This window comes from Streptopelia decaocto (assembly GCF_964273445.1).
Source record: "Streptopelia decaocto genome assembly, chromosome: 14".
Classification (NCBI taxonomy): domain Eukaryota; kingdom Metazoa; phylum Chordata; class Aves; order Columbiformes; family Columbidae; genus Streptopelia; species Streptopelia decaocto.
This window is the reverse complement of record NC_138669.1, coordinates 6,418,859-6,435,275: the sequence shown is the minus strand read 5'-3', so window position 1 is coordinate 6,435,275 and position 16,417 is coordinate 6,418,859. Positions and strand designations below refer to the sequence as shown.

At 40.2% G+C, this 16,417-nt stretch overlaps 1 protein-coding gene across 7 annotated transcripts in view; it reads right to left on the bottom strand.

The window, feature by feature from the left end:
- The window catches only part of RTEL1 (regulator of telomere elongation helicase 1), a 42,033-nt gene that overhangs the window by 17,035 nt on the left and 8,581 nt on the right, over positions 1 to 16,417 (bottom strand). For 6 of the 7 annotated variants that reach the window (XM_082065162.1, XM_082065164.1, XM_082065165.1 and 3 more), the window contains exons 14-26: positions 15,885 to 15,940; positions 13,761 to 13,835; positions 12,821 to 12,902; positions 9,565 to 9,697; positions 9,302 to 9,415; positions 7,534 to 7,574; positions 6,404 to 6,489; positions 5,577 to 5,654; positions 4,760 to 4,837; positions 3,244 to 3,387; positions 2,336 to 2,451; positions 1,421 to 1,544; positions 170 to 323 (exon numbers count right to left, since the gene is read on the bottom strand). In XM_082065162.1, the coding sequence (XP_081921288.1) occupies positions 170 to 323; positions 1,421 to 1,544; positions 2,336 to 2,451; positions 3,244 to 3,387; positions 4,760 to 4,837; positions 5,577 to 5,654; positions 6,404 to 6,489; positions 7,534 to 7,574; positions 9,302 to 9,415; positions 9,565 to 9,697; positions 12,821 to 12,902; positions 13,761 to 13,835; positions 15,885 to 15,940 (1,281 nt within the window). The remainder of the gene's footprint in view (positions 1 to 169; positions 324 to 1,420; positions 1,545 to 2,335; positions 2,452 to 3,243; positions 3,388 to 4,759; positions 4,838 to 5,576; positions 5,655 to 6,403; positions 6,490 to 7,533; positions 7,575 to 9,301; positions 9,416 to 9,564; positions 9,698 to 12,820; positions 12,903 to 13,760; positions 13,836 to 15,884; positions 15,941 to 16,417) is intronic. The other variant, XM_082065167.1, reaches the window with a different exon arrangement.

Genomic DNA, 16,417 nt, shown 5'->3' with positions numbered 1-16,417 from the left:
GCTGGTTCCTCTGTTTTCAGATGTGGTGCTGTGTCCCTTCTGATCACACTTTCACACCTGTCTATGAGCTCTCCTCGCTTTCTCTCCCATTCCAGTTTCCAGTCCCTTGCTCCCACTTCTTTGATTCAGTTTAAAACAAAAAAGTAGATCTGTGAGGGTTCAGACCTACCTTTTCTTTTCCTCTTCAAACTGGGAACATGGTCATCCAAGTTTTTGGCTTTTTGCAGGGAGAGGATCTGCTCAGATGAAGTAGATGGCACCGGATCGCTTTTACTTCGGGAAGCAGCTGAACCAGCAGGGCACTGTGGCAGGGGTGGGGGCATCTGCAAGCAGTTCACAAAGTGTTACAGTAGGCAAAATCTACTCTTCCATTTCACTTCTTTTGCAACCAAAAATCCCAGCAACAACCCAAAGATATATACTTTCTCCCTAATAAGCCTTGACAGCAAGATTGTTAAGTGTTCTGGATTTATGTGTTTTTGAAAAAAGGCTCAAATAACTAGGAAGTGACACAGATAAAGTGTAGTACACAGGCTCAGCACTAAGTGACCCGTGTTACAGGAAAAGGGTCATGATGCTGCTAAAGAACAACTGCTTCCTAACACTGTCCCTGCACCTTGGCTCCTTCTGACCAAGCACATTGTGCTGTGGTTCTTACTCACCATGAGACTCCCATTTATTATCAGAAAAGATCATTAAGTCATCCAGTATCATCTATCTGTAACTTATTATTTCAAACAACTTGTATTTGGCTAAAGCATCTTCCAGGAAGTCATCCAAGTCTGCATGTGAAATTTTAAGTGTGTATTTTAATCTCCAGTTTGGGGACAACTAATTCCCCATTTTGGTTTCCAGCCCATTTCTTGCTATGGACTTTCTCCAGTCAATTAGAAAGTCTTTTTACAATTTCACTTTTTAAACCAAAGAACTATTACTGAGAAAAAGAGTTCCTTAATGCTAAAAGAGAAGCCATATTAGTAAAGATGACCCAGAGATGAACTGTGATATTAACTGATGGGTTTGTCTCACTCTTTTAATCAGTCAGCTTAGATTTAAATTTATGGGTTCGACTGATTCTTCCACACAAAAACCCTCTCCCTGAGGGTGAGGTAGGAAGCTTTTTGATGCTAACATCAGTTCCAGTATTTGCATGCCACCCAATGAAAGCTATGTTTATTTAGGAGGGACTGGAAGTTTTTTTTGTGATCTAACCAAATGAGTTGTGCAGCATGAGAAAACATCCTGTCTCAGCTCACTCTGGGAAAAAGATGAGCCATAGGCCCTTTCCCAAAAAGCTTCCAGTGCTTAGAAGTGACAAGTGAATCCATCACACCTCTCACTTGGCTCAACATTTCCAGTTTCCAACACTATCAAGATTTTCTTTGTTTGGGTTTTTTGTTTTGTTTTTAAAGACACTTACAATTTCTTGAGCGACACGGAAGAAGAGGGAGACGCTCCTGACAGCGTGCCCGAAGTTGTCATAAACGTTCACGTACGGGCGAACCCAGGACGGCAGCTTGCTCCTCACGTCACCAGTTGTGAATCTGCATGCGATTGAAAAAGGGGAGAGTTATTTGCCAAGTTGGCCTAAATGAACTGAACGCATGCTGGATCAGGGTCCGAAAGGACAAGGGAGGAGCAGCAAGACAACAAGACTGAAGCAGTGCAGTGACTAACATGGGGCGATGTCTTCACTCAGGAGAAAAGGGCTTTGTTGATACCCTGTCCCACGTAATCAGCCAGTTCCTGTCTTTTGTCCACAAAATCTTTAACTGTGCGACAGCAGCATTGAACTGTGTCTTGCTCACTGGTCCCAGTCAAGTCTCAGCATTGAACACTATCAGTTAAACTATTGTTGCTTATTATATACATATTAATGGATAGCCATACAATATAATATTAACATATTAATATAGTTTATGTTGTTTTGGCAATATAATCTTTCCTCATTTTCATCCTCCTCTCAAAAAGCTGCAGTGCTGGTGACTGCCTTCCCAAATGAGAAACAGAAAAAATGCAAAGCCAGAAGTTATTATCACATAACTTCCAGTTAGCATTATAAACACGAATTTAACAAATCAGCTTATTTTGCTTTAATACCACTCGTCTCCTCCTGCGGCTCCAAGACAGTATATTTTGGCAGCAGAAGGTAATAAACTAGTTGCTTTCTTAAAGTAGTGCAATTGTGATAGAACCTGTTATATAAAATTAATCACTTACAAACTGTAGCCTTCTACAAACAGTATTGTCAGCAGATTTATATACAAAATACCAGTGCCCATGTTGGAAGAGAAAGATGCTGATGTAGATTTATGTTCTAGAGCGAAGGTTTCACCTGTGGTCACAGAGGAAGATGGCACCGTAGTCCTGGCGGTGCCGGATGACACGTCCAATGGCCTGATTGACAGCGCGGGACGCTTGCTGGCTGTACCACTCACGCCCAGACAAATACTGCAATAGGGGGAGGAAGAATTAACATTATTTACCAGGTAGAACGTATTCTCTGTGCTGTACAGTCAAGTATCTCTTTCTAAATAAATGAAAAAAAAAGTATTGAACAATATCTACTGACAAATCTCTGAAAGCCCAAGAAAAGCAAACAGAGTTGATTCAAATGTCACACCTGACTTACAGTGCACAGAAAACTCAAGTATTAATAGTAATATTCAGCTTGAGGGACTATTTGGTACATGATGCACTGACAGCCTTGGTACACAACAGACTCAACATACTAAGACCTAATGGCTTACCCTGCAGGACAATAAACTTAAATTTATAATGCCATTCTTATGTCTGAAGCAATAGAAAAAACAAACCCAAAGCCAAAGCAAAAGAAAACACCAAAAACAAACGCAGCCCCTACACCCCCAAACCATCACAACAAAAATCCCCACAGCAGCCAGCATAGGGAATTCTTCTTGCTTGCCCACTCCCTGGATGAAACAATTCCCTTAGGAAGACAGAGGGATAACATGCACACAAAGACTGGGACTCAAACTTTAATTATACTATTTTTTGAGCCAATATTAGATTGAGACTATGCCACTGGAAATGGAACCTAAAATACTTAAATTATTAAAAAAATTAAAAAGTGACTGTAGTTGTGACAAACTCCCACGATTTTTGTTATTCGTGATCCCATGAGACAGGGAGGATAACAAAATCCAAAAGCCACAGAGAGAAGAGGGAGAAACGATGATGTGAACCTGCAAACAGTGCCCAGTGAGGAGCTGCCAGCGTTACCTGTGTGCCCGCCCCACTGCTCCTCAGCTCGTCCAGGAACTGCATCTTCAGCACCACCCGGGGCTCCAGGCGCGGGGGGAACGGCAGCCCCGTGATGATGACACCTCGGCCGTTCATGTCGGCAAAGTCCAGGCCTTCGCTGGCCTGGAGAGACAGCGGCTTGTGTTCTCAACAGGATTTGAAGTGACATTTCAGAGCAATTCAGCAGTTATTGGCTTTTTTTCTCCATTAAATTAAATCCCTAGCCAAGTGTACTTTATGAATATGTTATGTATAGTTTCAACTAAACTTTTTGCTGTTATTACCAGGACTTTAAACTTTGCTTTTTCCCTGGGGACCCTGGACAAACCTGCTTCAGCCTACACCACTAATGCAGGTATATTATTCCCGGATAAGCAGAACAGCTGTATTCAGATGTCAGTCAATACCTCCAGTTAAAATAAACTAAACTAAAAAACACAACAACAATAAAAAACCATCACCACACAAACCTGACCTTCACGGCCCCAAAACAGGGAAGAAAATTCCGGTGAACTTTTAAAGACATTCCCAGCCTAAATACAACTACTGAAAGAACAAGAGGGACAGAATCTCCTCTTTATAAATAGGGCGGTATTTTTAGGTTTCTTTCAGGGAACAGAGAACACAACTTGCTAGAACCTACTGCCAGTGTAAAAGCTGAGGAACAACCTGGGAGGGAATATTGAAGCGATGGCTGGGAAAAAAGGTACTTTTAGAGCTTCTGACAACACAGCTCTTTCGGTTTATCTTAAACATTTCAAATTTTGCAGTCATACGATTAACTCTGTGACTACAACAAACTAAACATCCTCCAGTTGTGTGTTACTGCAAAGCACCATCTCTCCACAGACTCTGTTCTGCCCAGGGTAACACAATATTTAGGAAGGATGGGCACATTTGGTCCCACCCAACAAGAGCTGCATTTTTCTTCATTGATCTAACAGCCGCTTTGGAGACTGGGACTGCAGGTTCCAAGAAGTGGAATCTTCTCTTGGTGGGCAGTAACCAGCAACAAAAGGCTCCAAGAGTAATCATGATTTTGCAAATATTTCCAATATCATAAATCAATTTTTCAGCACTGGAAAATGTCAATGACAGGCCAAAGGACATGAAGTGAATCTAAATTCTTTGAAGCTGAGCAACATTTTTGGGTTTCAATGGGGTTGTTCTAACATGTTTGATTACAAATGCTTCTTTTATTTTTTTCAAAATGGTTGTTCTCATGGAATGGGTTTTCAGTGAGCAGCCAACAGGAAATATAAGTATGATGTTCATCTCCTTTAAAAGACTCCAAGGTGGATAAAAGTAGGAATGAGGCATATATGAGCTTGACCTAATTTTGAAAAGGTTTCACGGCACACTACACTCCTTGGTTTTTTTTTCTCCACATATAATTACAGTAATGTAACAGAAATTTACTGAGATCTAGAATGATTTGTTTTTCCATCAACTATATAATCCGATCTCAGATGAAACAAATTCGCGGTTGCATTACCTTCCCTCGGCATACTGCCAAAAACGCAGCTCCGTTGGACTTCGGACAGACAACTTTATCATAGTAGGCATCCATTACCTAAACATAAACTAGTTTAAGCAAGAGCAGGAATGGTATCATCCTTTGCATACACATAAATAAAAACCTGTACTAGTTAAGCTTTACTTGTACACCAAGGTCTAAATGTGATTCATTTGGCTCAGTATAATTTTATTTACTTTTACTCACTGCAAACGTAAGAAGCCATCTGCTTAGGAAATTGCCTGCATTACTGTGGACTCTAGAATGTATCTAGGTAAGCATAAAGGTTAAAGTCAGATACTTCTGATGAGAATGTAAAACACGGTCTGCCCTGTGCTTCTGCAGATCCTTGGTTAAAATAGGCAAACCAGGAAAGTAATTCAAGAACATTATTTACTCGAAGAAGCAAACAGAGCAGCTCTAAATAAACGAGCTGACACTGCACAATTCCTTAACACCCAAAGCAGGACAAGCTGGGAGGAAACGTTGTGCAGAACATTAAAAGCTGCTGACTGCTGAAGTGACAGTTTCCACCACCTCAGTTACCCAGTACATAAGTACATCAACTGCTGTTAAATCACTGGAATTCAAATGAAGACTTTACCCTGCAGAACTAGCCAAGGAAGCATAGGAAGGATGCGTAAAAGAACTATAATTCAAAGAAGCTCTAAGAGAGTCTTAATTTTATCCTAGGATAAAGTTTGGATATTTTACATGCAAACACGTTTTAGAGATAGTGTTTAAACATTAACGCAGTTTCTGGAAATGTTATAGGTAGGTAATACAAATAATCAACCTCTGCAAAGCTTCCTTTGTTCCTGGGTTCCACAAACATCGGCTTTACTTCTTCTATTCTTTTAGCAAAATCATGCTCCTGTGAAACATGATAATGAATGGTGATGTCAAATGAAGTGCCCACATTTACAGAAACGCTCAGGAGTGGTGAGCACAGACTTCCCCAGCACAGCCTGATCCTCTCTTGCCAAACAGAGGAAACGGAAGCAGAAACACACGATTCTGACACCACTTACGGCAGTTCCTTACAGTTGGTGCATCTCTCACATTATACAGACGACAGATTTGCTTTTTTTTCTTTCCAACCTACAAGTTCCCAACATCCACCTCCCAGACACCCGCTCCACAGTCCCACCTCTGTCCCTGCACCCACTGTGAAGGAAGAAGAGCATTTCAAACAGAATTGTTCTAACAAGTCTCATCAGCGACATTCAAGTCATGTGCACAGAGGTTACAGAAGTTATGGTTGCAACGGTTTCAAATTAAAAATAAGAAATGCTCATAGGGGGATTTTTTTTTCCCCAAAAACTGAAACACTCAGACCAGCTGTAATTTGGAGGTTTAATATAGAGAACTCTGGTGAAATCAAGTAACTCTGAGAGGAGACCAGACGAGATAATCAGATTCTTTCGGGTCTGGTTTCTACAACGCTGGATTCCAGCATATTGTGATCAAAATAAAAGAAGCCTGACCCAGGTTTTTACTTTCCAGATTTTATAATGTACTTATTAACAAAGAATTTTCAATAAGCGTGATTAGATAGCCCAAGTACAAACTGTCTGACATGTGTAACCAAACCACCTAGTAAAGGCAGAGCAATTAATGTACCCTCCAATATTCCAGGCTCTTATCCATGACGGGATACGATGGGAAGAACACCAAGAGTCCATGTGGTACAACCCGCACCAGGTTACCTGCAATGAGATAAGTGTGTAGCTGAGGGCATTTCATCTTGGGCTGGAGCACACAGGATGCAGAGGAAAAATAAACTAACAGCATGGGATCCTTCCCAAAGCTTTTCTGCTTTCTTGACATTAATGTTTGTACATTAGAAGCTGTTTCATTTTTTAGATCATTTCATAAGCTTGTCATCAAGGTAAAAGCTTTAATACAGATGCCTAACTAGCTTTCTAAAGTGTGGTGTTAACAGGATGAAAGATTGAGATACACCAAACACTACAGACAAAACAGATAAATCATCTGCTGTATTTTCCCCCTCTGTCCACTGCAGTCTGAACATCCAAATCCACAGACGAGGTACCGCAAGGTTGCTTTGCAGAGTTTTCCAGCCAAATAGTATTTACTTTAGCGAAAAAAAACCCATTAATCTGGTATTTTGTGAAAGTATTCTCTTAATTTCACCTTTTAGGCCAAGCTGAACACCTCAGAGCACTCTCCTCCATTTCCTTCAAACCCTTCCAGATTTTCCTTTCAATCACATCTCAGCCAAGCTACATAAATGCTCTTTTATTCTGTCCTCATGTGTTAAAGTTTTATAGTTCCATTATATTTGTCAAACATTACCAAAACAATAAATGCTGACGTAAGGCAGGATTGACACAATGCCTTTAACAATACAACAAGAAATTGCATTAACTTCTTGTGATCCTTAATTGCTCTGCAAGTGATGCTTTGCTGCACCATCTCTGTGCACTGATTTGCTAGTCTGCATCACTCTGACAGTGTTTAGGAACCACATTTTTGACTCAAACACAAACACCTGTTAATAAAAGTGAAGTCCTAACTTGGAAATACTAAACCGAACCAAACCCTTTTTCACACACAATTACAGGAGCAGCTGCCTGAGCAAACAGAAGCATCCAAATCCAGATAGCACTTGGATATGCAATGCAATCCTTTACCTTTCTCTATCTTATTACATCTTCTTTAGTATTTCTCCTAGGTTCCTAGAAATCCTGTGCAACAACCCATTTCTGAAATCCACACACTTCACTTACCAATTGTTTTCCCCAGAGAAGATAAATAATCCCCAGAAAACCTACAAAGAAGAAAAACCAAGTAACATCACTGTATTTCCTTTTCTGTTTTTCCTCTGATACTCATCTCAAATAGCGTGTCCATACCCCCCAGTGCTCTCCTTCCTGTGACATGTGCCCAGGCCAAGGACACAAAATTAGTAATAGCTTGACTACACATTACTATTAAATTCTTCTTATTAGCACTGAGGATGATTTAAGCTTTAATATTATCAAAATGTAACAAGAGGAAGTGGGCAGCCATCCGAGTTTTATGATTAATACCAGCAATTCAAAGGTGACAGTTCTGCCAGAAAAACCTGCAGGTACCGTCAAGCCTGACTAACATTACAACCATTCAAAATAATTATTGATGAACTAGGTGTGGTGAATTTGGTTACTATGGTTATTATTTACACGTGGCATCAGCCAAGTAAACCACTTTAGCTTCAACTGAAAAAGTACTGCTCTACATGAACGGTACTTATCCATTTCTTCCAGCCCTGACTGAAAAGCCACCTGATCTCTTGTGCCTTTATGCTTCTTTATAGTGCTCTGCCCTTTTGCATACACTGTTTTCCAAGGAAACTTATGCATGCATGGAAAACCAAAGAAGAACGTACTTATAAGAGCTACAAATACCCCTATCACCACAGAGACATTGTCAAAACACAGACACTGTGAATTCCCCTGTTCAAGAAAAACAGGTATTCTAGGCCTTAGGGGGTGGAATCTCCAGCATTCCTCCTTCGAAAGACAGTATCTGCAACAAAACACTGAAACAGGACACTAAGCTTTTAAAGTGAAAAATACAGTCTGAGGGGTTTCCAGACTGTTGCTTCTCTGTAAAAAAGAGTTACAACTGCTGAGTCCCTTTCCAGTTCCATGGAATATCTGGCATTTCTCCCTTTTTTCAGTAAAAGCTGTTTGAGATTTTTTTTAATTTATTTTTTCTGTGTTGCTAAAAAGAACAACTCTGGCGTGCAGCAGGCTAAACTAGAAAATTCTCTGCTTGAGGTTTGTCTATGCAGTTGAAATTGCAATAGATTTAAGGATGTGATTACACAAAAATGTGTATGCTACCAGAAGAAAGTTAAATGGAAGAACACGTGTTATCACACACCAGTAACTGCTCCTCATTTCAAAATACTAGAGAACTACTACACCCCTAACCACAGCACCAACATGCTGCTGCTCTCCAGTAACTTCAGAGAACTGGCAAGCACAGAACCTTCTGCCATGTGCTCAAAGCAAACTGCCTTTGCAAATTGTATACAGAGATGCCAATGAGACACAGTATTTTGCACAATGGAAATCAATCTACAGTGAAATCAAGTTGTGGCCTTCCTTGCTGGCAATATAGATGCACTGTCTGCTCTGAAGAACAGACATGGCCAAAATGATGAAAGCTCAGAGAAAAGCAAGAAAAATGATGATGAAAAGCTTGACAAACAGTTGGATGTATTTTCCTTAAGCAGGCAATGCAGAAGTGAAAGAGAGGCCAGTCACGGTGACAAGCTTTAAACATAAAAATAGTTGTAGCAAAGACAAGTTGTGTTTCAAAACAATTAAGTCTTCAGCAAAGAAATTTCGGATGGGGCTCTGTGTCAATGAGGGTGGGCTGCTCCCTAAGGGACGGGGAGCTGGTACCTGAGCGTGATATGAGGGCGCAGGGCAGGGGTCTGCAAGCAGAACCCAAAACATCAGAACACAAAACTTCAAAGGAGAATTCCACATGGAAGTTCATTACCTTCTTTCATAGGTAGAAGTAAGCACAGTTCCATCAGGTCCCTTAGGAATGATCCCAACCCAGAGCTGGTGTTTATCAATAACATGAGGATTCTCCAAGGAAACGGGAAAAGGGCTGAAGAAACACACAAGATCCCATTCATTACATGATTCCCTGCTGGCTACCAGTCCAGAACGCTCAGAAATCCTGAGGCAAAATCTAAAATCACGAGAACAGATTGCTATTTTTCAGTGACGGTTCTGTTCACACATGCAGGCACTTACATCTGCATCTCCATTGTAAACGATGAGAGCGGGGAGAGAGTCCCACTAGTCAGGATAATCGTCCTGACTCCCTGTCGAACAAGCTCGTGCATACTGTACCCAGGGCTGAAACACCAGTAGCTCAAGGTCTTTCCTGTATCAAACAAAGAGAAAACACTAAGAAGCGAGTCTGCAAGTAGAAATATTAGAATATGATGAGCATATAGCAAATTGCATCTGAACTGCTGAAAGTAAACCAGGCAGCATCTGAAGGTAAAAATCCAGATGTATGGCATGTTCTGCTTTGGTCCTCCCTACATTTAATTACTATGCCCATTCAAAATATAGTTTAAATAGTCATTACCCCCTCACACCTTAATTATACTTTTTATCAAGAGATGGTTATAGAAAAGACAGAGCATCAGATCTTTTTGTCATCAAGTGACAGGGAGATTGAGCAGATAAAACTACTCAGGCTTCATCCACAGATTCACTTCCTCCTGTCAAGGACAACTGGAGGGGGAAGCATGGCAGAGCTACAGAATGTTGGCATGAACAACAAATAACAGAAGTTACTATAAAAATATCTCCACCCCTGCTCTTGCTTGGAAAGATAAGACTCCCTTTTCCATCAGGAATTGCCAACGGCTTTTCATCTAAACTTTCCATTTTTCCCACAATCAACTGCCAAAGCTTCCAACTCCTGCTCAGCTCTCTTGGAGGATGTGGATATACGACGTGTGTGACACTGAAAACTTGGCATAGTGTGAATGACGAACAGAAAGGACATAAAGAAAAAAGGATAAGTCACACTAGCATGTATTTCATTCATTGCTCAGCTTACAGCTCTATCACCAGTGTCTTGAAATCTCAGCACATCTTTTCAGAGACAAAGGCAAAAGGGATGAAACAATCATCTACGCCAAGAACAAGAGCAGCCATATGAAACATCAGTTTGCTTCCGTTTCTGCTTTGCATGATTAGTTTCAATTTAAAAAATAGCATCCACATATCATGTACACGTCTTTTAAACGTACACATTCCATTCAAAGACTGTATTTCCAAAAAGGAGCTGACGGTTTTAGGAAATCCCCAGTAAGATGTGCCCAGTGAGTCACTTACTACTTAGAATTACAAGAGAAAATTTATTCTAAGCTAGTTTATCCTTCCATCTCACGTGGGCAAATCCATCCAGATGATGCCCAGATTCAAAAAGAATCACATTCCAAAATTTAGCAAATTCTGTATCTCTTTGATTCACACTAAGTCTCCAACATGGTAACTTAGAGCAAAGCAAAAGGAAGAGTGTTTGATCTTCACGCCACGCCATCCCAATTCAGTATCGCGTTCACAAGTGTTACCCGTGCACAGGACGCATGGTCAGGGCACTCATCTCATCAGCTGTTCCGAGCTTCTTACCAGTAATGTTTTTAGACAATTGAGTCATTTCCACAAAATCCTTTGAAAACAGCTTTTGTTAAAAGGTTTCCATTATTTCCATACAATCTGCTGTACCGCTGCAGGAAACCACAGACCTGAGCAGTCTTGCCTGGCCTCTGCCAGGCTCACACATAGCGCAAGTCTCAACAAACTGCTCATCTGTCGCATAGTTACTTGCAAATAGTGGTTTTATTTGAAAAGCAGCATTTGGCAGTGCTGTTTTAATGGATGGACTCAATGATCTTGAAGGGCTTTTCCAACCAATACGACTTTATGACACTATATCAGTATCTTTCTACTAAATCACCGAAGAATTCTGACTTTATTGCACTGGGATGGGGTATAAGTTCTCCAAATTATGCAACAAACCTAAAGTGTTTCTATTAGCCTTTTCCTTCACACATTTAGCAAAATCTACTCAGAATTATTCCTATAACTTCAAGCTCCAATTGAGCAATATCTCAGGAAAACAATATGCGCAGATGACCAGACAACACGCTTCTGTCCAGGAACAGAACTTATTGTGGAAACATTTAAGGGAATGTTACATGCAAACCCACTAAATTCATGGAAACTCATTCCTTGAAAAACGTTGCTTTTGTCCTTAAGAAAAGGACTTCTGTGAAACAAATAATTGCATTCTCAAGGGCATTGTACTGAGTAATTAAGTAGATAGTTATGAGGCAAGGTCTTTACAAAGATCCTTGGAAAGCATCCTGTTAAGGAGGCTTAGGTAAAGGGATCTGCATCTGTCTTCTCTAATAAGAATGGTTTGTTTTCCACCTAACTATTTCTTTTATATATATATATATATATATATATATATATATCTCAATATCAGAAAGAATGAATGTTGAAGAACAACAAAACCAAGCTCAGTGCTGCTTTATAGCAGCCTTAGGATAAGCCCTTGTTTCAGAAGCCAAGTTTCTTTTCTTCTAAGCAGGTTGTTTTGAAAGACAACTATACTGAGGTAGTCCCAGATACCAAGTTCTGCAGAGAATAAGGAACAAAATGGGTGGGAGGAAAGACAGGGAGAAATCTCAGTTGAACAAGGCTTGTAAAGTTGAGGCTGAAACTATCAAGAAGTGATAAGATGTCCTGTAAAACTTAGGAAGTTGCTCAAAAGAAGGTCACATCTCAGAGCAGGTACCAGTGTCCCGATGCTCCAGCCTGGCATTTTCTGGCTAAGAATTCACATTCTCAAGCGTTATTTCTCTGACACATTACATGAACCTTCTATACAGAGTTTCAGAGTGATCAAACCAATTATAGCTCACCCACTACATATGAGTAATTTCAGCAGAGATTAAGGACTTTCATGGAATTTACCCTTATAAAACCTTTGGCATACAGTTTCAGTACCATATCTGTACATTAATCTCCTCCTTGTAAAAAGCATTTACAGCCTTAGCAACACTAATTTTGTGTTTAACACAGTTATACAGGGAAATGTAGCTGATGCAAGGATAGTAGAACATTACATAAATCTCAACATCAGTCCTGAAGGAGGGTTTCCCCTTCTGGGCTGGTCTGAAGATTTTCTCTACATCAATACCAGCAGCTGTTCCACAATGGAGATCATTGCCTTGCACTGGGATAACTGTACTAGAACCCTAGCGGCACACAAAGCAGCACTGGTACAAAAATGAATCGTACTGAGATTGCTTGTGTCATGTCGCCTTTAGAAATAACTCCAGGACACCCTGTTTGCAGCAGTTAAATAATGCAGACTGCGATGTCTTCAACTGGCTTCTCTTATTTGAATCAAAAGGAGCAGCTGAGTAATTTTCAATCCAGCTTTTGCATGAGCCTCCCCAAGACGAGAGTCCTGTACCTTGTTTTTTTGCAGACGATGAATTCCAGAGATCTGTCCTTTGTTTCCTCTTCTGATTATTGCTATCCAGGTGAATATGGACCTGAAGGAAAACAGCGGCAGCATTTCTAGAGGTGGCTACAGAAATGACCTTGCACTTCACCCCTCAAAAAAGCTAGCACATTTCAAGAATAGCTAACATAATCAGTGTCACTTTTATAGTCTTAGTAAGGTCATATTATTTCCCCCTTATTTTGATTCCAGTCTTTCCTAATGTATCTAACAAGGAGCAAAGAATCACCTTTTAACCAGCCATTTTGAGTCAGTTTATGGGAGCAGCTTTTCATGGGCTGCCCTGAGCAGAGACAAAGAACCCAATTATTTGGGTATTGTCCACCAGAATAAAACACGCAGACTAGAAAAAAATCTTGTGTTAGAAAGGTTTGCTTCATTTGGCAACAAAAATAGTATCTAGCCTTAAACTAAATATGAAAGTTACCTTTAACTAAAAAAATAAATAAATCTGTTCCTAAAATTCATTATAGCATCACAGCCCATAAGTCCCAAACCCTAAATAAATTATAGAGACTTTGGGGAGAAAATTTAGTGGCTGTTTGTACTTGCTTGGTAATAAGGTAAAGTCAAGAGAACAGATTACTGGAAGAACACTCGATTTTTGCATAATACGCAGTATCAAAGTTCTCAGCAATTCACATTTGCTGCACTTCCCTAATTTCGTTTTACAGTTTCTTTAAAAATTACTGCATAGCTCCCCTTTTTCCTTGGGACCTAAACTAACCGCAGTTCCTTTGGGGTTTGTTTTCTGGAAGGACTTCCACGTCCTCCCTGTAATCAACACTGTTATCTGCTCTACTACCCACATCCTTCTGAAGCCTGGATACACTAAGCGCAGATGTTACACGCCAGCAAGGAAAAATGTAGAACACAAAGCATCTCATACCTTATAATATTTAGATATTGACCGATGTGGCATGAAACCTGTTGAGCCTTCTGGAGGATCAATGTTGAATACTGTCTAGAAAACAGATGTAAAAAAATAACAACTCTTAAATAATAACTGTTTCCAGCAAAATCCAGATCATATCTTTGCACTGAGCAGTATCTCCACAAAATTTACTGTTGTGATAACCTTAAATATATCTCCCTGCTGCTGTTATTAAATAAATGCAGAGAATCTTGAATAAACGCATTTTTTACAGGTAATCCCTGCTAACCACGTGGCTTTCTCATTGTCACAACTTTTTGAATTCCCTTAGTTTAACATTTCGGCCATAGTACCCTACAGTAATATTCTGCTTAAAAAACCAAAATCAGCATGTAATCACACCTTGCTGTCCATCCGTTAAGCGAAAAGCTTGTACCAGCTCTTTGCGCAGAGTTCTGCTTCCCCCCCCTTTCCTGTGTGTGGCGCATCGTGACTAAGGGTGCTGCCTTTTCAAACGTACAGCACTTTGATGCAACTTCAATGAAAACAGCTGTGGTTCTCAAATATTTATAACTTCTGTTAATTTGTCTAAACAAAATTAATTCAGGCATTTAAAAGGAATTGTCCAAGCTCATAAGGATACCAGCTAGTTGCAACAAGTTCTCCACCAGTCAGGAAAAAAGTACAATTCCTGGAAATATTAACTTCTGAAAAATAGCCAAAGACAGGCTATACAAAAAATATTTTAATAAGCGTTCTTCTGAAAGTAAAATATTATTAATAAGATCAGCTGGTTATAAATTAAGTCTTGATCACAAGGCCCTGTAACTAGAAAGCACCATGTTTAAGCAGCAAAGACTGCAACCAAGTCCTGCTGAAACATCTCACAAGAACAGATTATCATGTGGCAGATGATTTGCAGAACTGTCCACGTGCGTGTCCTCAGCAGCACAGGGACCTCAGCTTTCAGCAAACGCTCCTCTTCCAATTCAAATCACCTTTCACCGATCCACCCCCAGACCTTTATCTCCAGTCCTGTAGCGCACACAAACTGGTAGGCATCAGTCACTGGGAGCAGAAGACCTGGTTTCTCCTTCTGAATCATCTCTCAGCTTTGGAACCCTGGGAAACTATTTAAACTTAACTGAAATGAAGCAAACCTCACCTTCCCCACAAAAGGACAGTGACACTCGGCTTCCAGTGCAAATCATTTTGGAATCAGTGCACACAAATTGTTACTACTGTAGCAGAACACACACAGGTTTTGTTGAACCATTGCTTTAAAAATGAAATTCTGTGTACGCCGCTGTGAACGGACCCTCACACATCCACGCACTCAAGTCCACTGCCAGGAAAACGTTTAATTCAACATGATGCCCAGTAACTCAGGCCAAGATGATGCTTTGAAATCACCCAGTTCTGGGAATACAGTGAACATAACCCCAAACATCAGCAGATTTTCCAGTATGTAACACTACAGTGAAGATGCTATTTTGTTTGAACTTTAAGCTTTATCCTCTGAGTATCACTCAAGAATATTAGAGCTTGGGTCAAGTTCAGAGGGAAGCCAGAAACTGAATTTCAGGCCACTGGCCCGCTGTATCTTCTAATATTATGGGGGCCAGGTTCTTAATAATCAATGTTTTACAAGTGCACAACAGGGAGAGGACTGACAGCACCACACAGATACCCACAAGTGTCACATTCAGTTCCTGTGGCACTAAGATGATATTTACAGATCCCTTAATTTAATAATTAAATTCTGAAAATACAATTAAATTATCTTTTGCTTGCATTTTTCCCTTAGTCTGTCTGGTTATTTCATGAGGTCTCCTGTTCCCAAGCACTGCTGCTAGAAACAGCTCGATGATCCAGCTCCACCTGGTGGAGGCTAAAACCAGACAAATATACATCAAGCATGTCCAAAAAGGGACATCGAAATTATAAACGAACAGCCTGGGTAAAAACCAAAGTAGGCCATCCCATTAGGCAGCCGCTTTCTCCTCAAAAACCCATAAACTCCATCAGTGCTCAAGTGTACATACAACCAAAAACAAAATGGATCCAATGATTTCCAATATTTTTTAAACCAACTCGTCTTCCCCTCAGACACGTGTAGAAGCAGCATGTAGAATTTACCTGGATAATGTCTGAGAGCTTATGCAATCCAGATGTATTGACAAATATCCCAGTGCCTAGAGAGAATAACACACAATTGCATTTACAACACAAATACACATCCATTTGTCTGCTTAAAACAGTGACCCCAGAGGAGCAGCTAAAACAACGTAATGAATGACACTGATGATGAGAATTTGACTAAGGAAATAATAAACACGTGTACATGTTAAGCCAAAGCGTGAACAGCCTAAAAGGAGAAAGATGATGAAGAAAACAAAAAAAAAGGACAGATGTGTTCTCAAAGGACGCGCTGGCAGGAGTGACAGTCCATGTTCCAGTCTCCATGGACTGGGCTTCCTCTGTCCAATGCTTTTCCTGAAGACTCTGCAAGTACAAACTAACTAAATAACTTCCTTAGTGCTTGTGGAAGTTGGAGATTTTTCTTTGCATAAAGGCAAAATAAGAAAAAGCAGCTGATAGACAGTAGAACAGAAGCTTGCTAAATCAAAGAAAAATCACATTATGTGATTCCAAACACTCCTGTTCTGCAA